Consider the following 24,546-nt stretch of genomic DNA (forward strand, 5'->3'; position numbering starts at 1 on the left):
CCAAATCAGGGTGCAGCCATTGAAACGCCTCGCCCACGCCCTCAGTCAACAATAGGATTTTGGTAGGGTGGTTACTGGCCGCGATCCAAACAGGCCCTAAGTGCATATACAAATTCAAATTGTATGCAAATTGCACTACTCGAAAGTAACACACGTCAACAGGAGGCAGTGACTCTAGAAACAGGCCCTAAGTGCAGATGCAAATTCAAATTTTATGCAAATTGCACTACTCGAAATCAAAAGTAACACACGTCAACAGAAAGCAGTGACTCTGGAAACAGGCCATAGACTACGTTCAGACATGGACTTAGAATGTAACCACTGATTAAAGTACCACAAGTAACCGTTACAGCAATGGCAGAAATCACAATGAACAGCCCAGAACAAATAGAAAAGTCTCTCCTAATTAAGGATCATGTAAGAGCACCACCTATCACTCTATCAGATTAGGGCTAAATTGTCCTCACTCTAGCCTAGTTTCTCCCCCAACTGGACTGCTGATCTAGCTGATTAGGATAGAACCCAGTCAACGCCCTGCAAAATGTGTCAGTGATGAGGGGACCAAAACAAAACGGCAGCAGATTCTACTCCTGGGGAGTCAAGCAGAGGTTGATATCAGGGGAAGGCCTGTGACCCATGGGTTGTGCGCCAACAGGCCAGCCGACCATGGTGAAGCCGGCGGAGCTTGAGTTCAGGTTCATGGGGCCGGTGGTTGCAGCGTGCTCCACATTGGCATGGACTTGCAGGGGCGCCATGGGGACCGGAGGCCCATGGCGACCATTGCCGGGAGCCGCCTGAGAGATGGGCATTGCAGCTGTGAGCACCGGAGGAGGGGCGTCAGCCACCGGCGGCGCTGGAATGGCAGATGGTTGCGGCTGCAGGCCCATCCTCCTCTGATGCTGCTTCAGACTGTTCGGTAGGAAGCTCCCCACAATCACCTGTTCAGACGGTCTGTGTTAGAGAACGAAGAAAAAGATGGTTTCAAAATTCAAAAGGTGTGAGAGCACTTGAAAAGCCGGGGCTATACCTGGATAGGAGTGGCAGCACGCAGCATACCGGCGACTACTCCGCCGATGACACGACCATCGGGGCCAGCAAGTGACACACTGAGCCCACCGGTCCTCTTCCGGCCACCTTCCTCGGCCATTGTAAAGGAGCCAGTCAGCTGAAGAATCTCAAACAGGCCCTGGAAATCAGATGCACGAAATATTTTCAGTTTGAATCAGCAAGACACAATACACCAGTTAAAATAGGCAAGGAATTCATCCATCCTCATAAGTACATAGCCATTAACCAAGTTGCATTGTGTATAAATAAAGCCAAATTAGCGCAGAGTGCAAACTACTCCGGACAAATGAAACATTCAACAGAGATTCACAATAGCAATTCTTGTAAAATGTTTGATTGCTATCTGTCTCTTTTTGTTAGGGGATTGCTATCTGTCTCTTAATACATAGGCACGCAACCCTCTTGCGCATTCCCGGAAAAAAAAAGCGATAAGAGGCAAACAGCAAATTCTTGGTGCCATTTTTGTTGCATACCTCGTAGGTGAAGGTGCTATCAGATGAGCCAGATGAGCCAGGCTTGTTGAATGCCACATTGGAGATGGTCCCACTGGCAGCGAGGATGCAGACCGAGCGTGGACCCCTCTGGGAGAATGACATTATGCGCGCCGCCACATCCTACAAACCAAATCGGACAAGAACAGCGACGTGTTTCTCAAATTACGACACCCATCCGCCACTAGATCACAATGTAGGGGAATATTAGAGGCTTAAGATGCCAAAGACGCTAATTAATTACCTCTCTAGCAGGGACGATGATGACATGCGGTGTGAAGCTCCCTCCAGCTGAGAGCGCATACCATTCCCCTTCACAAATCACAAGTATTTAAGGATTGCAGGCAGGCAAACAATTACACTAGTTTTCTAGGTCACCGAACTACTGGAGAGCATGAAACAAGGACCTTAATCAAGGTTAGCATATAAGTACGAAATCATCTAGTAACTTTCAAACGGATCAGGTCGATTAGTTCAACCCTGCCAGATAAATCTGACAATAATGCGTACGCAAGCTAGGTTGGTGAGAATAAATGGGAGAAGAGTACAGGTAAAGGTTGGTGAGAATAAGTGGAGATTAAACATAGGAATCACTTTAATAACATCGGAGACGGATGCGACAAGATGAGAGTCAAGAACAGCAGAACTGTCCTAACAGATACCGCCCTAACTGGACCCCATCCTAGCAATGGAATAGAAATGCACAAGGGGGAGCAAACATGGCAAGAACCCGAACAGCAAAAATGGAAGCTTTGGGTCGCTCAAGAAGAAGGTTTGGATTCCAGAGGGAGCATACGGACCTAGGGTGGCTAGGATCTGCCGTCTCCCGGAGCCGCGTGGCCGGCCCCTGCGCCGCCCGGAGCTCAAGCCGGCCGCCTGCTCGCCGTCACCCGCCATCTGCATGCCGTTGCCGTTGCCGTTGCCGTTATCCCCCGCGCTGGCCTCGCTCCGCTTTTCCTGCTCGCCGCCGAAGCTCCACGCGTGCGGCGTCGCGGCCGCGTACCCTCCTCCCTGGCCAGCCGCGGCCTGCGGCGGGGACGGCGTCGGGGAGGTGGACGGCGAGGAGGGAGAGGAGCGGTACTCCACCTTGGCTGCTCCTTGCGGCTCCGCCATGGAAACGTCTGCTCTGAACAGGCCGAGGCCGGCTTCATGGCCACCTGCCACCGCAATGCCCACCCTCCCCTCCATGTAGCATATGGGGGTAGCTTGCTTGGCCGGTCTTTGGTTGGGTTTCTTGGTTTGCTGGCTTGGCCTCGAACCGAGGAAGAAGACAGACCAGAGGAGAGGAGACGCCTACTCTAGTTTAGCAAGTTTGCTTTCTTTCCCCGGTTGCTCTAGCCGAGGCACCAGTAGCACTGTTGTAGTAGGAGTAGTAGCATATGCCAAAGTTCTATGGGGGGAAATATTTTAAAGACGAGCGAGAGAAATGGTGGCAGAGATAAAACAGAGAGAGATATTGGGGCAGAAACTGCACAAGAATGCCGGGTTCCTGCTCGCTCCCCCCCCCCCTCTCTCTCTCTCTCTCTCTCTCTCTCTCACTCTCTCTCTCTGCACAAGAAACACCCACACACACACTCTCTCTCTCCATTCTTTAAAGAACAACCTCTCTCCTTTGACCAACCAGCTGATTGGTTGGACTGCAAAAGTGTACTGGAATATACGACATACTTCCAATATAATGAACAGTGGAATACTGTGTGCAATAAGACAAACTACGGCAAATAATATTATGTATTACTTCCATTATAATGAACGGTTGAAAAATGAATGAGACAAATGATATTATGCACTACTATTTCAAACAGCTTAAACTATGAAACTGGCTTTAATGGTGTGGTGCTTACACTTGACTAAAGTGCAATGTATCTAAGAATATGCAATGATTTACTCAGTGGCAATGCAGATTTACAAAAAAAAAATCACTCCGGGAACAAATTCAAATTTTACAGAGAAGATTGTGGGGCTCTTGGGATGACCCTTTCTTCCCCTCCCACCCCTCATTCCTCTTCGGAGACCCACCACACCCTACCACTTCCATTACAACTGAAACCGCAACTCCACCATCGAAGGCCGCATGCCCGCCGCCTTTCTGCCATGAACATGACTACTTTTGGTCCTCTCAAGTTGCCTTCTAGAACACACTCATCATGGGAAACACCATGGGCATGGACTTCGAAGAAGAGATCCGCTACCACACCATGGTGCCCTCACCCCTACCCTGGATCCAACAACAACACCTGCCTCAACATGGCAATGGATACCCGCGAACCCGACGGGTAAAAACCCTATTAGGGTAAGGGTTTGAAAAAGTTAAATACCCATAAATAGGAAAAAATGTACTCGTTGGGTAGCCGAGTACGGGAATGCAATACCCATACCCGCGTACCCACCTACCCACATATTCGTACATCTTACAGGTAGGTCCCCTATGTCATTCACTAAAAGGGGGAACCGCTAGCCTAACCCAGACGCGACCCGCACACAAAATCCCCTCTCCTCACCCACCCATCACGTCGTCACACAACACAAACCCCATCTCCCTCTCGCCTCGGCTGCAACCCTAGGTGGTAGGCGCCACCGACACTGCCTGGAGTAGTGGAGCGACATGACCAGGCCATCTCTCTCATCTCCTCATCTCCCTCCTCACCACACCATGTGTTGAAATGCTGAAATGTGGTATACATGTGCTAAAATGTTAAATATACATGCTGAAATGTTATGTTTGACATGGTGAAATGATGAAATTATACATGGCAAAATGAACTGAAAGGTGATCGAGATGGATATTTTTACCCATGGGTATTACCCGCATTGGTTGGGTACGGGTATGGGAACCATATGAAACTCGGGGTGCTAATATGGGTATGGGTTTGGGCAAAAAAATATTGGGACGGGTGCGAGTTTGGGTGAGCATTACTCGCACCTGAACCCTGTGGGTGCCATGTTGGGACCTGTCGACTCTACATCTCCTTCTCATTCAGTCACGTGTGGCTGATGAAACCATGGTGGTTGCGCTACTTCAGGCGGTCCTCGGTGGCTCCCAAATCCCGCTAGGGGCTATCTGAAACCGAATATCAATGCAGGTTTTGATGATGAGATGGTCACATGAACAGTCTGTGTTCTTATCTGCGACACCTTAGCTGCAGGAATCAACATGATTGGATGGAGCTCGAATGTGTTAAATTCAAAGGCCAGGGCTCTAAGATATGGACATACTCTAGCATTGTCCATTGCGTGTAACAGACTATTGGTTAACCCCATCAACATGAAGGTGATTACCATGATGAAGGATGGAGAAAACTTTATGGAAGCATTGACAACTCTTTTTTTGGAACAGAGGCAAAAGATTTGCCTCATCCATTAATTAAGAGAAGGAACATAGTTTGTTACATGTCACCCATTACAATAAGGTTGTTACTCTCCTGGAAAAAATTGCCCCTAATTTTTTGGCACCTACAGCCACCCAAAGCATCACTTCATTCTTGATGTGGGATAGCAAGATCGCCGGAGGGGTGTCCTTGTCGCTGAAGACGCGAGCATTCCTCTAGTTCCATATCATCTAGGAGGTGAGCATGGTGGGGGTACCATGGCTTTTCTATTGGGGTTGTTGGGATCATATATGTTAACCAACCACTCCTTGATGGATGGATTCAAATGCCAAGTGGACTTGTCAATATGCACGAGTTGGATCCACTCCTTGATCATATCCCAAAGCTCGAGCTTGAACCGACACTTGAGAAAAATGTTGACGCTTTCAACCTCGCCCTTGCAAAGCGGACAAAAACCACAAATTGGGCACCCACGCTTGGCCATCTATCTGCAGTTATGATTTTGGATGGACAACCAAGCAAAAAAAAATCGCCTCATGGGGCGCCAAAGCCTTCCATGTAGTGGTGCTCATGACAGATCTAGTGGCACTAAGGAATTGCTCTTTGTACGCGGAGGTTACCGAGTAATGCCCGCTAGTCGTGTGCTTCCAAGTGATGTTGTACTCAAAGTGACCATTTAGATGGACATCGCACAAGATAGCCCAAAGAGAAACGATCTAACAAATGTGGTTGAAGAACCAATGCTTCGGGAGTTTAATTTTGGGTAGCCAAAGCCCCATCCTCCATGAACCCACACACCTTCAACTTCTTCCTAGTGGAGGCCTGATGTCTCACAAATGTAAGAGGTCAATTGTAGATCTTTTCGATAAGTAAAGGTATCGATCCCACGAGGAGCCGAAGGAAATGGTAAGTGCAAAAATAAAAAGGATTTACTATAAGTGCTAAAAAGTGGGATGATGTTTCGATTTATGAGGGTGATGTGACAATAAAACATGAATTACTCCTATAAAGGATGCTGGAGTACTCGCCTCCTAGGGACCTTCGAGGGTGAGCGTTTCCTCTGCACCATCCTTTTAGCGGTGGCGTGTCGCGAGGGCTTCTCGGGAGCTCTCTGCGTCATACGATTGGAACGGATGGTGCGCACCGCGGCAACCAGCCTTGGGGGTCCATGATGGGTGGACCGTGGGCGCGCACAGGGCCACTACATGTGTTGAATTCGGCGCACCCGCGTGCGCCCTCCCACCCTCCCTAAAATCTAAAAACCACTAGAGGGAGACCCTAAACAATTATTTCACCGCCGCAAGCCTCTGTTCTTCCGTGATCCCATTTGGAGGCCTCCGCCGCTAATCTTCCAGAGGGGGAATCAATCACGGAGGGCTTCTACATCAACCTTGCTGCCATCCTAATGATGAGTGAGTAGTCCCCATAGGACCTACAGGTGCATAGAAGTAGCTAGATCTCTCTCTCTCTCTCCCTCTGATCTTCAATACAATGTTCTCTTCGGAGATCGATTCGATGTAATCCTTTTGCGGTGTGTTTGTTGTGATCCGATGAATTGTGAGTTTATGACATGATTATTCATTGAAAGTAATTGAGTCTTTTCTGAACTTTATTATGTGTGATTTTTATAGCTTTGTATTTATCTCTGATTTATCCATCTAGTTTGGCCAATTAGATTAATTTATCTTTAATGGGAGAGATGCTTTGTGGTAGGTTCAATCTTGTGGTGTCCTCACTCTATGACAAGAGAAGTAGCGAGGCACATATTTGTATTGTTGCTCCTAAGGGTAAAATGACAGAGCTCAAACATATTAATTGGTATTACTTTGTCTACATTATGTCATCGTGCTCCAAGCATTACTTTGTTTGTTATGAAGTTAATACCTTAAGATGCATGATGGATAGCGATCGAGGGGTGGAGTCGGGGGCGGTGCCAGTAGGGGGCGAGCGGGGGCAGACCCCCTATGGTTAGGCCACCCCAACAAACTCTAGCAGGGGTTAGCGGTATTAATAGCACTATGTTGCCACTTGTACTAGGCTATTAGCACAAATAAAACACTTGAGTGGGCCAACAACTGAATCGGCTGGTTAACAAAGCCGAAGAAGACAATCCACACCATGCTAGGGCCAGCCAGAAAAAGAGCCAGCCGACGGCTATGATCGAACGATTCACACGCATGGATTTCTTACTTGTGTTTTGTTTCGTTAAGCTGTCGCCGTCGGCCTAGGGCATAGCCGCATAGGCATGAGTTGCCGCTAGAAGCTTTCGCCGCTTCCTAAAGCGATTGACACCATGGCCTTGTGGTTGTGGCGTCGCGCCTATTGTCCATGGCCCCTCGGTCATTATAATACCTCTCAGCCTGGCTCACATGAATCACATCTGAGATCAAAGGTATGCATCTCATCACATATCACTATCAATGCTACACTTACACTGCCCCGCAAAAGAAGTGGTAGATTTATACAAATTACCTGCTATTATCTTTCTTAGATCGATTATAGTTTATATCTAGTATTTAGCATTTTTGTTAGAAACTTTCAACATAGGATGTATATATATAATAACATAGAATCGCATAAGACAAATTTGAAATACGGGTTAGATATAGATCAAATTATTTGTTATGATTCAAGAATTAAGAGAATAATTAAGTACCACTCTGCCATTGAAAATGTAATCTAGTTCAGGAGATACTCTGATTGATCGGTATACAAACTCCCGACTGAAATATCATGGCACAAGTAAAAATCTTAAATAAGCTAAACTGAAAACAAACCACATATATAGTATATTCATGCGTAAAGCGTTATCCTACATTTCATGTGACATGTGTTATATTATCTTCTTCACCCCCTATGCTCAAATCCTGGCCCGACCCCTGGGTGGATCAATAGTAGTAGTGCAGAATCATTTCAGTATACTTGTCACAGATGTAATGCCTATGTATTGATCATGCCAAGAATAACGTCCTAACTATGCTATTTTCTATCAATTACCCAACATTAATTTTATCCACTGTTGCTATGCTCATGACAGAGATGCCTCTAGTGAAAGCTATGCCCTCGGGTCCATTCACTTTATATTTACTATAAACCTAAAAATACATTGCTGCAATTCATTATCTTTTATTTTACTTTGCAATTTATCTATCTATCAACCACAGAATTAATCCTTCAATTTAACGAGTACAAGGGGATTGACAACCCTCTTGCCCGTGTTGGGTGCAAGTATTTGTTGTGCGTGTGTGCAGGTACTGTTGACGTCTGTCGGAGTGAGTCTCCTATTGGTTCGATAAACCTTGGTTCTTAACTAAGGGAAATACTATCTGCTACTATACTACAACACCCTCCTCTTCGGGGAAATCCCAACGCCTATCACAGTGGATGAAAGTAGAAAAAGGACGGAAATGATGAGAGGTAAACGTGAATTTCTAGAAAAGGTGCTCGCACCCAGTTTTTATGATAATAATGATGAAGATATTAAAATGATTGGTGTGACACCTATTAAACTTTATTTAGTAACATAAAACTTGATGATAAAGGGACTGTAGGTTAAAACTTTAGATAGCAATGTACCCACTACTTTGGATTACAAAGACTTTAATTTTGATAGTTGCTCTTTAATTGAATGTATTTCCTTGTTGCAATCCATGATTAATTCACCTAATGCTTATGAACAAAACATGGCTTTTACTAAACACGTTGTAGAAGCCTTCATTAAAGCTCATGAAGAAAAGCTTGAATTAGAAGGGTCTATACCAAGGGATGAATGGCAACCTACAATTAAAGTTATGATTAAATATTATGAATGTAATACTCTATGTGACGTAGGAGCTACCGTCTCTACTATACCAAAAGCTTTATGTGATATTCTAGGTCTCATTGATATGGATGATTGTCCCCTCAACTATCATTTAGCCGATTAAACAATTAAGAAACCATTTGGTAGAATTAATGATGTTGTCATACTTTCTAATAGGAATTATGTACCCGTGTATTTCATTGTGATTGATATTGAATGTAATCCATCTTACCCTATAATACTTGGTAGGCCATTTTACCATAGGTGCAATTATTGATATGAAAGAAGGAAATATACCATTCCAATTCCCATTAAAGAAAGGGATGAAACACTTACCAAGGAAGAGAATTAAACCACCATATGAATCCATTATGAGAGTTATCTATGGAATTACTATGAATGATGATAAAACTTGAAACTATGCATTGTGATTAGCTAGGGGCATTAAACAATAGTGCTTGTTGGGAGGCAACCCAATAGTTATCTTTATTTTCATTTTTATTTTATGTTTTTGTGTGCCAACATGATTATTGCTACTATAATGATTGTGTTTTATCTTTTATTTTGATTCTGTGCCAAGTAAAGCCTTTGGGATGATTTAGATGATAGTTGAATTGATTTTGTGCAAAACCAGAAACTTTTGCGCCTAGTATTTGAATTTACATTTTTTACTCGAACATGATCTGGGTCTGAATTTTACACAGTATTGTGATAAAAATTTCCTATGTTGTCCTAATGTTTTAGAATGTTTAGAGTTACTGAAGTATGATTTTAGTTCAGGTCATTACAAATTGTTCTGTTTTAGACAGATTCTGTCTTTATTGCATAGTGTGCTTATTTTAATGATGCTATGGATTATATAGGGGGGTATAAGTCATGGAGAAGTTAGAATATAGTAGGTATTATGCAATGGCAATTATGAATCTATTTATAACAATACCTAAGTTTATGGTTTACCAATTATACTAATGGATCTCACAAGGTTCTATTGTGTTTTGTGTGGCGAAGTTTTCAAGCTTTGGGTGAGTTTACGATGGATGAAGGAAGAAGGAACGACAAGACCCTAAGGTTGTGGATGCCCAATTCACCCCAAGGTAATATCCAAGGAAGACCCAAGCGTCTAAGCTTGGGGATGCCCCGGAAGGCATCCCCTCTTTCGTCACCAATCTACTCGTATGTTACTCGAAGCTATATTTTATTCATCTCATGATATGTGTTTTACTTGGAGCATTGTGTGCTATAGCTTTATTTTGTTTGATTATTTGTCACAGCCATTGTTTGTTGGACACACGTTTTATGAGACACACACATTCAACATGATTTGTTAGAATGCTCTTTATGCTTCACTTATACCTTTTGAGTTAAGGCAGTTGCTCATATGCTTCACTTATATCTGTCGAGCATGACGGTAGTCATATTTTATAGGAATCATTTGCACTTTCATGCTTCACTTATATCTTTTGAGAGTTTTTAAATAGGAAGTGGTAATTTGCACGAGCTATAGGCTATATGTTTAGTCTAAAAATGATAGGTATACAAGAGTGGTATAGTAAAAACTTTCATGTAGATCACTGAATGAGTTGCGTACGATCAAATATATGGAAGTTATATTATCGAAGCTTAATAGTTAATAAAAATAGTTAGTAAAAATATTGGTGTTAAGCTTTGTGATTCAATATTTTTGGGAAACATTGCATGGTAAACAAAAAAAATCTACGCACACGCAATGATCTATCCATGGAGATGCATATCAACGAAGGGGATAGTGTGTCTACGTACCCTCGTAGACTGAAAGTGGAAGCGTTTGACAACGCGGTTGATGTAGTCGAACTTATTCTAGCTCCGACCGATCAAGCACCGAACATACGACACCTTCGAGTTCTGCACACGTTCAGCTCGGTGACGTCCCTTGTCCTCTTGATCCAGCAAGATGTCGAGGAAGTAGATGAGTTTCGTCAGCACGACAGCATGGTGATGGTGACGGTAAAGTGATCCACGCAGGGCTTCGCTTAAGAACCTTGAGAATATGACCGGGGTGTAAACTATGGAGGGGGGCGCCGCACATGGCTAACAATTGATGCTGTGTTTTCTAGGCGCCCCTCCCCTCATATATATAGGTGGGAAGGGAGGAGATGCATCCATGGGGTGCCCCACTTCCTTATTTTACCAGAGAGGAAAAGGAAAGGGAGAAGAGAGAAAGGAAGGGGGGCCGAACCCCCCTTTTCCTTCTCCAATCCGGCCAACTTCCATAGGGGGAGCACCACCCCTTGTGGGTTGGTCTGCTCCCCTCTCATGGCCCATAAGTAGGAGGTTTGTTCAAGTAAGAACAACACCTAAGCACCTAAGCGAGAAACCGAAATCGAAAACATGTCCACATGCTTAGAGAGAGAGGTGTCGATAAAAACAAAATACAAACATAGAAGCATCATGTATATTATTATAACAACAACAAACTTTATCATAGAACTTTTATCACATAACTTTTATCATAAACTTCTCATGAATAAGTAACAATTCATCACAACATCGAAGTATAAAGCATAAACTCTATTGAAAACCAACAAACTATGTTCTCAGTCAACTTTGCAACTACAATTCATCATCTTTTCAGGAAGAGGCACGTATGGGAGCCTTTTGGCAAGTCCACATACTCAACCATTATATAGTCTTCTATGATTGCTAACACTCACCACATACAGATGAGCAAAGTTTCAACCAGACACATAGAAATATAGGGGCTTATAGATTCGCCACCCAACATACTCACCTCAAGGGTGATGTCAACAATAATAACTCATGCTACCCATATCCAACTGGATATATGTGCCTAGATCTTTCCTCGCCACATGATGCTTGCCAAAAGATAAAATAAAAAGGAATAGAGAGAAGAACTTTGACTCTTGCATAAAAGTAAATACATAAAAGTAGAAGATAGGCCCTTCGCAGAGGGAAGCAGAGGTTGCCATGCACTTTTTGTTTGTATGCTCAATCTCTTAGTGCAAAAGAACGTCATGTAATATTGCCCCTTATGATAGCAACCTTTATTATGCAGTCTGTCTCTTTTATTCTTTGCCATCACAAGTTCGTACAACACTCAATTTTCTCTTACAGTAAATGATCCAACACCTTTTATTGCCTTTATTGCACCGATGACAACTTACTTGAAGGATCTTACTCAATCCATAGGTAGGTGTGGTGGACTCTCAAAACAAGATTTGGTTTAAGGGTTTTGGATGCACAAGTAGTATCTCTACTTAGTGCGGCATTTTTGGCTAGCAAATATGGGGGACAAGCACCACATGTTGAAGGATATATGACAATATAACTTCTATGTGAATATGAACAAACATAAATCATTACGTTGTCTTCCTTGTCCAACGTCAACAATTTTGGCATATAATATTTTGATGGGGGCTCACAATCACAAAAGATGTACAAGATAGTGTATTTGCATGTGAATCTTCTCTTCCCTTATTAATTCTTTCATGAATTGCATCATTGACCAATGTTATGTTTGTGAATCTCCAATAAAATTTTCTACTTATACTCTTCCTTATGTGATGTCATTACTTACCATAAGATTAGAATATGGTCTTTTTCATTTATTCCCTTTCTTTATATTTAACATGAAAGTAAAGAAAACAAAACTCAAACTAAACTTTATTATATATCTCGCACATGATTACAAGGATAGATCACTAAGCAAACACTCGAAAAGAAAGGATCGAACTAAACTTTTATTCATCTAAAGCAAAAGATAACTATGGATCGAACTAAGATAAGTAAAGGTAAAAAGATAGTGGAGGTGATACGATACCGGGGCACCTCCCCCAAGCTTGGCATAAGCCAAGGGGAGTGCCCATACCCAATACTCATTTTCCTTTGGTGATGAAGAAGGAGGTGGTGGTGATGAAGTGGTGGGTTCGTCCTTCTTCTTCTCCAACTTGTGTCTGAGGGTGAAATTGTCCATCCTCAACTCATCATTCTCTATCTCAAGCTTTATTATCCTTTTGCATAACGCTTCTTCTTTGCTTTCTTGCTTGAAGCGAGGAGGGAAAGGTTCATCTTCATCTTCCTCATCGGTGTACCACATATAGGGATAGGTATCCTTGAAGATATTCTTATCCAGAGGCCGATGAGTAACTGGACGATCCTCCTCGGAATCTTGATACGACATATTTTCAGATCAGCAGGAAATAACGAGGAAAGAAAACAGAAGATTTATCTGCAATACGATGGTCAATAGGTTCGGGGGGTATATAAAGATTTTTTTCTCTTAGAAAACAAGCAAACAGAAGAAAAACGGAGTCCGGAAGGTACCAGAGGTGGGCACAACCCACCTGGGTGCGCCTGGCAAGCCAGGCGCGCCCTGGTGTCTTACGCCCACCGGGGTTGCCTTCCTGGTTGTTACTTATTTTCCTAATTTTTTTATATTCCAAAATTGATAGAAAATATTTTTGCGGATTTTTCGGAGTCCGTTTACATACCATATCACATACCTCCTCTTTTTTTTCATGATTCTGGAGTGTTCCGGAAGGTTTCCTTTATGTGTTCTTTTGGTGTCATAGTTTGGATAATATTGCTTTCAACATTAGTGGGCATACCTGATATATAATGTTTTATTCTTTGCACATTGACAACCTTCGGGTTAGTACCTCCGGCATTATTTATTTTTATGGCTCCAGATCGATAAACCTCCTCAATAACATAGGGTCCTTCCCATTTGGAGAGGAGTTTTCCTGCAAAGAATCTGAAACGAGAGTTGTACAAAAGAACATATTCTCCAACTTTAAACTCACACCTTTGGATTCTTTTATCATGCCATCTTTTAACCTTTTTTTAAATAACTTGGCATTTTCATAAGCTTGGGTTCTCCATTCATCTAGTGAACTAATATCAAATAACCTATTTTCACCGGCATGTTTGAAATCATAGTTGAGTTCTTTAATTTCCCAATATGCTTTATGTTCTAACTCAAGAGGTAAATGACAAGCTTTTCCATCAACCATTTTATAAGGAGACATACCCATAGGATTTTTATATGTTGTTCTATAGGTCCAAAGTACATCACCTAATTTCTTAGAAAAATTCTTTCGGCACCTATTGACATTTTTTTGTAATATTAACTTTATTTCCCTATTGCTAAGTTCAACTTGACCACTAGACTGGGGATGATAAGGTGATGCAATTCTATGGTTAACATCATGCTTAGCAAGCATTTTACAGAAAGCACCATGAATAAAATGTGAACCACCATCAATCATTAAATATCTAGGGACTCCAAACCTTGGGAAAATAACTTCCTTAAGCATTTTAATAGAGGTGTTGTGATCAACACTACTGGTTGGAATAGCTTCTACCCACTTAGTAACATAATCAACAACAACCAAAATATGAGTATACCCATTAAAGGAAGGAAATGGTCCCATGTAATCAAATTCCCAAACATCAAATGGTTCAACAACAAGTGAATAATTCATAGGAATTTCTTGACGCTTACCAATATTTCCAATTCTTTGACATTCATCACAAGATAAAACAAACTTACGGGCATCATTGAATAGAGCAGGCCAATAAAAACCAGATTGCAATACTTTGTGAGAAGTTTCGTCTCCCGCATGCATGATGCCCTCCATAAGCTTCGGAGTGGCATTTCCGTAGGATTTGTCCCTGTTCCTGCTCAGGTACACAACGTCTAATAATACCATCTACTCCTTCTTTATAAAGATGTGGGTCATCCCAAAAGTAATGTCTTAAATCATAGAAGAATTTTTTTCTTTTTTTGGTATGTAAAACTAGGTGGTATGTATTTAGCAACAATGTAATTAGTATAGTCAGCATACCAAGGAGTGTTTTGAGAAACATTTATTGCAGCTAATTGTTCGTCAGGGAAACTATCGTGAATAGGTTATGGGTCATCAAGAATATTTTATAACCTAGACAAGTTATCAACTCCTTTTCTATCAGTGATATGTAAGTCAAATTCTTGTAGCAAAATAACCCACCTAATGAGTCTAGGTTTAGCATCTTTATTTTCCATAAGATATTTTATAGCAGCATGATCGGTGTGAAAAATTACCTTAGAATCAACAATGCAAGATCTAAATTTATCACAAGAAAACACCACTGCTAAAAAATTCTTTCTTAGTAGTAGCATAATTGTGCTGAGCACTGTCTAGAGTTTTACTAGCATAATGAATAACATTTAACTTCTTATCAACTCTTTGTCCTAGAATAGCACCAACGACATAATCACTAGCATCACACATAATTTCAAAAGGCAAGTTCCAATTAGATGGTTGAACAATAGGTGCAGAAATTAAGGCTTTCTTAAGTGTTTAAAAGGCTTCTACACAATCATCATAAAAAACAAATGGAACATCCTTTTGTAAAAGATTTGTAAGAGGCCTAGAAATTTTAGAGAAGTCTTTAATAAATCTCCTATAGAAACTAGCATGACCAAGGGAACTACGAATACCTTTGATATCTTTAGGACATGGCATTTTCTCAATTGCATCAACTTTAGCTTTATCCACCTCAATACCTCTTTCAGAAATTTTATGTCCCAAGACAATACCTTAATTAACCATAAAGTGACACTTCTCCCAATTCAAGACAAGATTAGTTTGCTCGCATCTTTGCAAAACTCGATCAAGGTTGCTTAAGCAATCATCAAAACAAGTTCCGTAAACAGAAAAATCATCCATGAAAACCTCAACAATGTTTTCACAAAAATCAGAGAATATAGCAGTCACACATATTTGAAAGGTAGAAGGTGCATTACATAAACCAAAAGGCATACATTTATAAGCATAAGTTCCAAAGGGACAAGTAAAGGTGGTTTTCTCTTGATTAGGTTGTGAATCATGTATTTGAGAAAAACCAGAATATCCATCAAGGAAACAAAAGTTTGTGTTCTTAGATAGTCTTTCTAGCATTTGGTCAATAAAAGGTAGTGGATAATGATATTTTCTAGTAGCTTTATTTAATTTTCTAAAATCAATTACCTTTCTATAACTAGTGACAATTGTTTGTGGAATAAGTTCATTCTTATCATTAGGAACAACAGTACTACGTCCTTTCTTAGGGACACAATGAACAGGACTTACCCATCTACTATCAGCTATGGGATAGATTATACCTGCTTCCAGAAGCTTCGGTATTTCAGTTCTTACCACTTCTTTCATTTTAGGATTTAAATGTCGTTGGTGATCAACAACGGGTTTAGCATAAGGTTCCATATTAATCTTGTGCTGACAGAGAGTGGGACTAATGCCCTTTAAATCAGCAAGAGTAAATCCAATAGCATCTCGGTGCTTCTTTAGAACCTTCAATAATCTTTCTTCTTCATGTTCTGAAAGGTTAGCACTAATAATAATAGGATATGCATTTTTCTCATCAAGATAAGCATATTTCAAAGTGTCTGGCAATTGTTTTAATTCAAACACAGGATCACCCTTAGGTGGAGGAGGACCTCCTAGAGTTTCAATAGGCAAATTGTGTTTAAGCAGAGGTCGTTGTTCAAAGAAACTTTTATCTATCTCATTTCTTTCATGCATGTGCATATCATTCTCATGGTCTAGCAAATATTGTTCTAGTGGATCAGTAGGAGGCACGGCAATAGAAGCAAGACCAATTATTTCATCCTTACTAGACAATTCTTTCTTATGATGCTTCCTACTAAACTTAGAAAAATTAAACTCATGAGACTCATCACCAAAACTAACACCGACAGTTTATTTCTCACAATCTATTTTAGCATTGATGGTGTTCAAGAAAGGTGTACCAAAGATAATGGGACAAAAATCATCTTGTGGGGAGCCAAGAACTAGAAAACCACTAGGGTATTTTATTCTCCCCACATAAGACTTCAACATCTCTTACAATCCTAAGTGGTGTGATGGTATCTCTATTAGCAAGCTTAATAGTAACATCTATGTCTTCTATTTCAACGGGTGTTATATCATTCATAATTTCTTGATATAAGGTAAAAGGAATAGCACTCATGCTAGCACCTATGTCACATAAACCATGATAACAGTGATCTACTATTTTAACTAAGACAACAGGCATGCCAACAACAGGTATATGTCTATCTTTTTCATCGGGTTTAGTAATTCTAGCATCTTCATCACAGAAGTAAATAACATGCCCATCTATATTTTCAACCAGGAGATCTTTAACCATAGCAACACTAGGTTCTACTTTGATTTCTTCAGCAGGTTTAGGTGCTCTAATATTACTTTTATTGACCACGGTTGAAACCTTAGCATGTTCCTTTATCTTAACAGGGAAAGGTGGTTTTTCAATGTAAGTAGTAGGCACAACTGGATCAACATTATAAATAATAGTTTCATCTTTAGATATTACCGGTTCTTTAGTTTCTTATTTAATAGGTGGGTGATATTTAAACCACTTCTTCTGAGGGAGATCTACATGAGTAACAAATGATTCACAAAAGGAGGCTACTATCTCAGAGTCAAGTCCATATTTAGTGCTAAACTTTTGAAAAGCATCGGTATTCATAAAATATTTAACACAATCATACTTAACCTTAATACCTGACTCTTTACCTTCGTCGAGTTCCCAATCTTCAAAGTTGCGTTTAATTCTTTCTAGAAGATCCCACTGGAAGTCAATAATCTTATTCATAAAGGAACTAGTACAAGAAGTATCAACCATGGATTGATCATAACGAGAAAGCCGAGCATAAAAATTCTGAATGATAATTTCTCTTGAGAGACCATGATTGGGGCATGAATATAACATTGACTTAACCCTCCCCCAAGCTAGAGCGATACTTTCTCCTTCATGGGGTCAAAAATTACATATATAATTCTGACCACGATGAACTAGATGCATAGGATAATTTTTTTGGTGAAATTCCAATTTCAACCGACTCCAATTCCAAGATCCAACACTAGTACAACGAGGTGCCATACAAACGGTTTTTAAGCCCTTTCCACGACAGCATTTGGAACCGTCGCCAAGTGAGTGTGGGATGTTGGAAATATGCCCTAAAGGCAATAATAAAATGGTTATTATTATATTTCCTTGTTCATGATAATTGTCTATTGTTAATGCTATAATTGTATTAACCAGAAACTGAAGGAAATATGCCCTAGAGGCAATAATAAAGTTGTTATTTATATTTCCTTATATCATGATAAATGTTTATTATTCATGCTAGAATTGTATTAACCAGAAACTTAGTACATGTGTGAATAGATAGACAAACAGAGTGTCACTAGTATGCCTCTACTTGACTAGCTCGTTGAATCAATGATGGTTATGTTTCCTAACGATAGACATGAGTTGTCATTTGATTAATGGGATCACATCACTAGAGAATGATGTGATTGACTTGACCCATCCGTTAGCTTAACACGATGATCGTTTGGTTTGTTGCTATTGCTTTCTCCATAACTTATACATGTTCCTATGACTCTGAGATCATGCAACTCCCGAATACCGGAGGAACACTTAGTGTGCTATCAAACGTCACAACATAACTGGGTGACTATAAAGATTCTCTAAGGTGTCTCCGATGGTGTTTGTTGAGTTGGCATAGATCGAGATTAGGATTTGTCACTCTGAGTATCGGAGAGGTATCTCTGGGCCCTCTCAGTAATGCACATTAGTATAAGCCTTGCAAGCAATGTGACTAATGAGTTAGTTACAGGATGATGCATTATGGAATGAGTAAAGAGACTTGCCGGTAACGAGATTGAATTAGGTATTGAGATACCGACGATCGAATCTCGGGCAAGTAACATACCGATGACAAAGGGAAAAACGTATATCGTTATGCGGTTTGACCGATAAAGATCTTCGTAGAATATGTGGGAGCCAATATGAACATCCAGGTTCCGCTATTGGTTATTGACCGGAGACGCGTCTCGGTCATGTCTACATAGTTCTCAAACCCGTAGGGTCCGCACGCTTAACGTTCGGTGACGATCGGTATTATGAGTTTATGTGTTTTGATGTACCGAAGATAGTTCGGAGTCCTGGATGTGATCACGGACATGACGAGGAGTCTCGAAATGGTCGAGACATAAAGATTGATATATTGGACGACTATATTCGGACACCAAATGAGTTCCGGGGGTCATCGAATAATTACCAGAGTGCTGGGGGGTTATCGAAACCCCCGGGGGGGACTAATGGGCCAACATGGGCCTTAGTGGAGAGAGAGAGGGCCGGCCAAGGCAGGGCCACCTGCCCCTCCCCCTCTAGTCTGAATTGGACTAGGGAAGGGGGGGGGGCGCCCCCCTTTCCTTTTCTTCTCTCCCTCTCCTTCGTCCCCCCTTCCTCCTCCTAGTAGGACTAGGAAAGGGGAGTCCTACTCCTACTAGGAGGACTCCTCCTCCTCTCCTGGCGCGCCTCAAGGGCTGGCCAGCCTCCCCCCTTGCTCCTTTATATACGGGGGTAGGGGGTATCCTAGAACACACAAGTTGATCATTGATCCCTTAGCCGTGTGCGGTGCCCCCCTCCACCATAATCCACCTCGGTCATATCGTCATAGTGCTTAGGCGAAGCCCTGCGCCGGTAGCTTCATCATCACCGTCATCACGCCATCGTGCTGACGAAGCTCTCCATCGACACTCAGCTGGATCGAGAGTTCGTGGGACGTCACCGAGCCGAACGTGTGCAGATCATGGAGGTGCCGTACTTTCGGTACCAGGATCGGTCGGATCGTGAAGACGTACGACTACATCAACCGCGTTGTCATAACACTTCCGCTTACGGTCTACGAGGGTACATGGACAACACTCTTCCCCTCTCGTTGCTATGCATCACCATGATAGATCTTGCGTGTGCGTAGGATTTTTTTTGAAACTACTGCGTTCCCCAACAGAAACCGTAATACATGTGTGAATACATAGACCACAACATGTCCCTAGTGAGCCTCTAGTTGACTAGCTCGTTGATCAATAGATGGTTGCGGTTTCCTAACCATGTACATCGGATGTCATTGATAATGGGATCACATCATTAGGAGAATGATGTGATGGACAAGACCCAATCCTAAGCATAGCACAAGATCATGTAGTTCGTTCGCTAGAGCTTTTCTAATGTCAAGTATCATTTCCTTAGACCATGAGATTGTGCAACTCCCGGATACCATAGGAGTGCTTTGGGTGTATCAAACGTCACAACGTAACTGGGTGACTATAAAGGTGCACTACAGGTATCTCCAGAAGTGTCTGTTGGGTTGGTACAAATCGAGACTGAGATTTGTCACTCCGTGTGACGGAGAGGTACCTCTGGGCCCACTCGGGAACGCATCATCATAATGAGCTCAATGTGACTAAGGATTTAGTCACAGGATCATGTGTTATGGAATGAGTAAAGAGACTTGCCAGTAACGAGATTGAACAAGGTATAGGGATACCGACAATCGAATCTCGGGCAAGTAACATACCGATGGACAAAGGGAATTGTATACGGGATTGATTGAATCCCCGACATCGTGGTTCATCCGATGAGATCATCGTGGAGCATGTGGGAGCCAATATGGGTATCCAGATCCTGCTATGGGTTATTGGCCGGAGAGGTGTCTCGATCATGTCTGCATGATTCCCGAACCTGTAGGGTCTACACACTTAAGGTTTGGTGACACTAGAGTTGTAATGGGAATAGTATGTGGTTACCGAAGGTTGTTCGGAGTCCCGAATGAGATCCTAGACATGACGAGGAACTCCAAAATGGTCCGGAGGTGAAGATAGATATATTGGACGAAGGGTATTGGAGTCCGGAATTGTTCTGGGAGTACCAGGTGACGACCAGCATGATCGAAAGGAGTTTCGGAGGCCCCGACAAGCGTTGGGGGGCTTATGAGCCAAGGGGAGGGGGCACACCAGCCCACTAAGGGGCTGTGCGCCCCTCCCATCCCATCTCACATAACTTGGAGAGGTGGGGGCGCCTCCCCTAGGGCAGCCGCCCCTTCCGGCTTGGGAGGCAAGTTTCCTAGGGGTGGGGGCGCCCAAACCCATCTAGGGTTTCCCCTGTGGCCGCTGCCCCTCCCCTAGGGAAACCCTAGGGCGCCTCCTCCCCCTTACCCCTATATATCGTGAGGGAGAGAGAGAGGGCAGCCGCACCCCTTCCCTGGCGCAACCCCTCCCTCCTCCAACCCCTCCTCCTCCTCCTCCATAGTGCTTAGCGAAGCTCTGCCGGAGAACCACGAGCTCCACCGCCACCACGCCGTCGTGCTACCGGAGTTCTCCCTCAACTTCTCCTCTCCCCTTGCTGGATCAAGAAGGAGGAGACGTCCCCGGGCTGTACATGTGTCGAACACGGAGGCGCCGTCCGTTTGGCGCTTGGATCGGATCTTCCGTGATTTTAATCGCCACGAGTATGACTCCATCAACCGCGTTCTTGTAACGCTTCCGCTTAGCGATATTCATGGGTATGAAGATGCACTCCTTATCTCTCATAGCTAGCATCTCCTAGATTGATCTTGGTGACACTTAGGAAAATTTTGAATTATTACTATGTTCCCTAACAGTGGCATCATGAGCTAGGTCTATGCGTAGATTCTATGCATGAGTAGAACGCAAAGTAGTTGTGGGTGATGATTTGTTCAATTTGCTTACCGTTACTAGTCTTATCTTGATTCGGCGACATCGTGGGATGAAGCAGCTTGGACCGACCTTACACGTATGCTTACGTGAGACAGGTTCCACCGACTGACATGCACTTTATTCATAATGTGGCTAGCGGGTGTCTGTCTCTCCCACTTTAGTCGGATCGGATTCGATGAAGAGGGTCCTTATGAAGGGTAAATAGCAATTGGCATATCACCGTTGTGGCTTTTGCGTAGGTAAGAAATGTTCTTGCTAGAAACCCATAGCAGCCACGTAAAACATGCAACAACAATTAGAGGACGGCTAACTTGTTTTTGCAGGGTATGCTATGTGATGTGATATGGCCAAAAGGACGTGATGAATGATATATGTGATGTATGAGATTGATCATGTTCTTGTAATAGGAATCATGACTTGCATGTCGATGAGTATGACAACCGGCAGGAGCCATATGAGTTGTCTTAATTTATTGTATGACCTGTGAGTCAATGTAAATGCCATGTAATTACTTTACTTTATTGCTAACCATTAGCCATAGTAGTAGAAGTAATAGTTGGCGAGACAACTTCATGAAGAAACGATGATGGAGATCATGGTGTCATGCCGGTGACGAAGGTAATCATGCCGTGCCTCGAAGATGGAGATCAAAGGCGCAAGATGATATTTGCCATATCATGTCACTTTATGATTTGCATGTGATGTTTGTCATGTTTACATCTTATTTGCTTAGAACGACGGTAGCATAAATAAGATGACCCTTCACTAAAATTTCAAGAGATGTGTTCCCCCTAACTGTGCATCGTTACGAAGGTTCGTTGTTTCGAAGCACCACGTGATGAACGGGTGTGATAGATTCTAACGTTCGCATACAACGGGTGTAAGCCAGATTTACACATGCGAAACACTTAGGTTGACTTGACGATCCTGGCATGTACATACATGGCCTCGGAAGATGAGAGACTGAAAGGTCGAACATGAGTCATATAGTAGATGCGATCAACATGGAGATGTTCATCGTTGAAGACTAGTCTGTCTCACGTGATGATCGGACACGGCCTAGTCGATTCGGATCATGTATCACTTAGATGACTAGAGGGATGTCTATCTGAGTGGGAGTTCATTAAATAATTTGATTAATTGAACTCATTATCATGAACATAGTCCAAATTGTCTTTGCAAATTATGTTGTGGATCAATAGCTCGCGCTTTAGCTCCCTGTTTTAATACATTCCTAGAGAAATACTAAGTTGAAAGATATTGTGAGCAATTGTGTAGACTAGGGACGTAGTTTGAGGGTTGTCCTCACTGCTACACATAAGGCTTCTGTCCTTGATGCACCGCTTGGTGTGCCAACCCCTCTAGCATCGTCTGTGGATGTTGTGAACATTTGGTAGACACGTTCTGATGACTACTTGATAGTTTAGTGCGCCATGCTTTACAACTTAGAATCAGGAATCCAAAGGCGTTTTGAACACCATGGAACATATGAGATGTTCCAAGAGCTGAAATTGGTATTTCAGGCTCATGCCCATGTTGAGAGGTTTGAGACCTCTGACGAGATCTTTGCCTACAAGATGGGGGAGAATAGCTCAGCCAGTGAGCATGTGCTCAGAATGTCTGGGTACTTCAATCGCTTGAATCAAGTGGGAGTTAATCTTCTAGATAAGAGAGTGATTGACAAAGTTCTCTAGTCACTATCACCAAGCTACTAGTGTTTCGTGATGAAATATAACATGCAAGGGAATATGATCCCGGAGCTATTCATCGTGCTTAAGGCCGTGAAGGTAGAAATCAAGAAGGAGCATCAAGTGTTGATGGTTAACAAGACCACTGGTTTCAAGAAGGGCAAGGGCAAGAAGGGAAACTTCATGAATGGCAAGCCAGTTGCCGCTCTAGTGAAGAAACCCAAGAACCCAAACCCGAGACGAAGTGCTTCTATTAGGGGAACGGTCACTGGTAGCAGAATTGCTTCAAATACTTGGTAGATAAGAAGGCTGGCAACTTCAACAAAAGTATATTTGATACATGTGTTATTGATGTGTACCTTACTAGTACTCCTAGTAGCACCTGGGTATTAGATACTGGTTCAGTTGCTAATATTGGTAACTCGAAACAAAAGCTACGGAATAAACGAAGACTAGCTAAGGGCGAGGTGATGATGGTGTTGGAAGTGTTTCCAAGGATGATATGATCACCATCGCACGCCCCCTCTACCCTCGGGATTAGTGTTGAACCCAGATAAATGTTGTTTGTATTGGTGTCTGCGTTGAGCATGAACATGATTAGATCATGTTTATTGCAATACAGTTATTCATTTAAGTCAGAGAATAATGGTTATTCTGTTTACATGAATACTACCTTCTATGGTCATGCACCAAATGTGAATGGTTTATTGAATCTCAGTCATAGTGATACACATGGTCATAACATTGATGCCAAAAGATGTAGAGTTGATAATGATAGTACCACTTTCTTGTGGCACTGCCGCTTAGGTCATATTAGTGTAAAGCGCATGAAGAACCTCCATACTAATGGACTTTTGGAGTCACTTGATTTTGAATCACCTGACACATGCGAACCATGCCTCATAGGCAAGATGACTAAAACCCCGTTTTATGGAACAATGGAACGGGCAAGTGACTTGTTGGAAATCACACATGCTGATGTGTGTGGTCCGATGAGTGTTGACACACGTGATGGATATCATTATTTTCTCACCTTCACCGATGAATTGAGTAGATATGGGTATATTTACTTAATGAAGCATAAGTCTGAAACGTTTCAAAAGTTCAAGCAATTTTAGAGTGAACTTGAGAATCATCATAACAAGAAGATCAAGTTCCTATGATCTGATCAAGGGGAGAGTATCTGAGTTATGAGTTTGGCAATCACTAAAGACAAGGTGGAATCGCTTCACAATTGACGCCACATGGAACACCATAGCGTAATGGTGTGCCCGAACGTCGTAATCACACCCCATTAGATATGGTGCGATCTATGATGTCTCTTACCGATCTACCGCTATCATTCTGGGGTTATGCATTAGAGACAATTACATTCACTTTGAATATGGTACCATCTAAGTCCGTGGAGACGACACCGTATGAACTATGGTTTGGCAAGAAACCTAAGTTGTTGTTTCTTAAGGTTTGGGGCTGCAATGCCTATGTCGATAGGCTTCTTCCAGAAATGCTCGAACCCAAAGCGGAAAATTGTGTCTTCATTGAATACCCAAAGAAGACGATTGGGTATACCTTCTATCTCAG

At 42.3% G+C, this 24,546-nt stretch overlaps 1 protein-coding gene across 1 annotated transcript; it reads right to left on the reverse strand.

The window, feature by feature from the left end:
* Positions 1-285: 285 nt before the first annotated feature.
* Positions 286-3,097, reverse strand: LOC125555887 (uncharacterized). The gene is made up of 5 exons (XM_048718696.2): positions 2,360-3,097; positions 1,804-1,871; positions 1,542-1,682; positions 1,028-1,186; positions 286-938 (listed from the first exon to the last, which is right to left on the reverse strand). The coding sequence occupies exons 1-5, from the start codon at positions 2,745-2,747 to the stop codon at positions 585-587; spliced, it is 1,110 nt and encodes a 369-aa protein (XP_048574653.1). The 5' UTR covers positions 2,748-3,097; the 3' UTR covers positions 286-584.
* Positions 3,098-24,546: the final 21,449 nt, after the last annotated feature.

This window comes from Triticum urartu, chromosome 5A (genome assembly GCF_056163025.1).
Source record: "Triticum urartu cultivar PI428250 chromosome 5A, HENAU_Tu73, whole genome shotgun sequence".
NCBI lineage: Eukaryota > Viridiplantae > Streptophyta > Magnoliopsida > Poales > Poaceae > Triticum > Triticum urartu.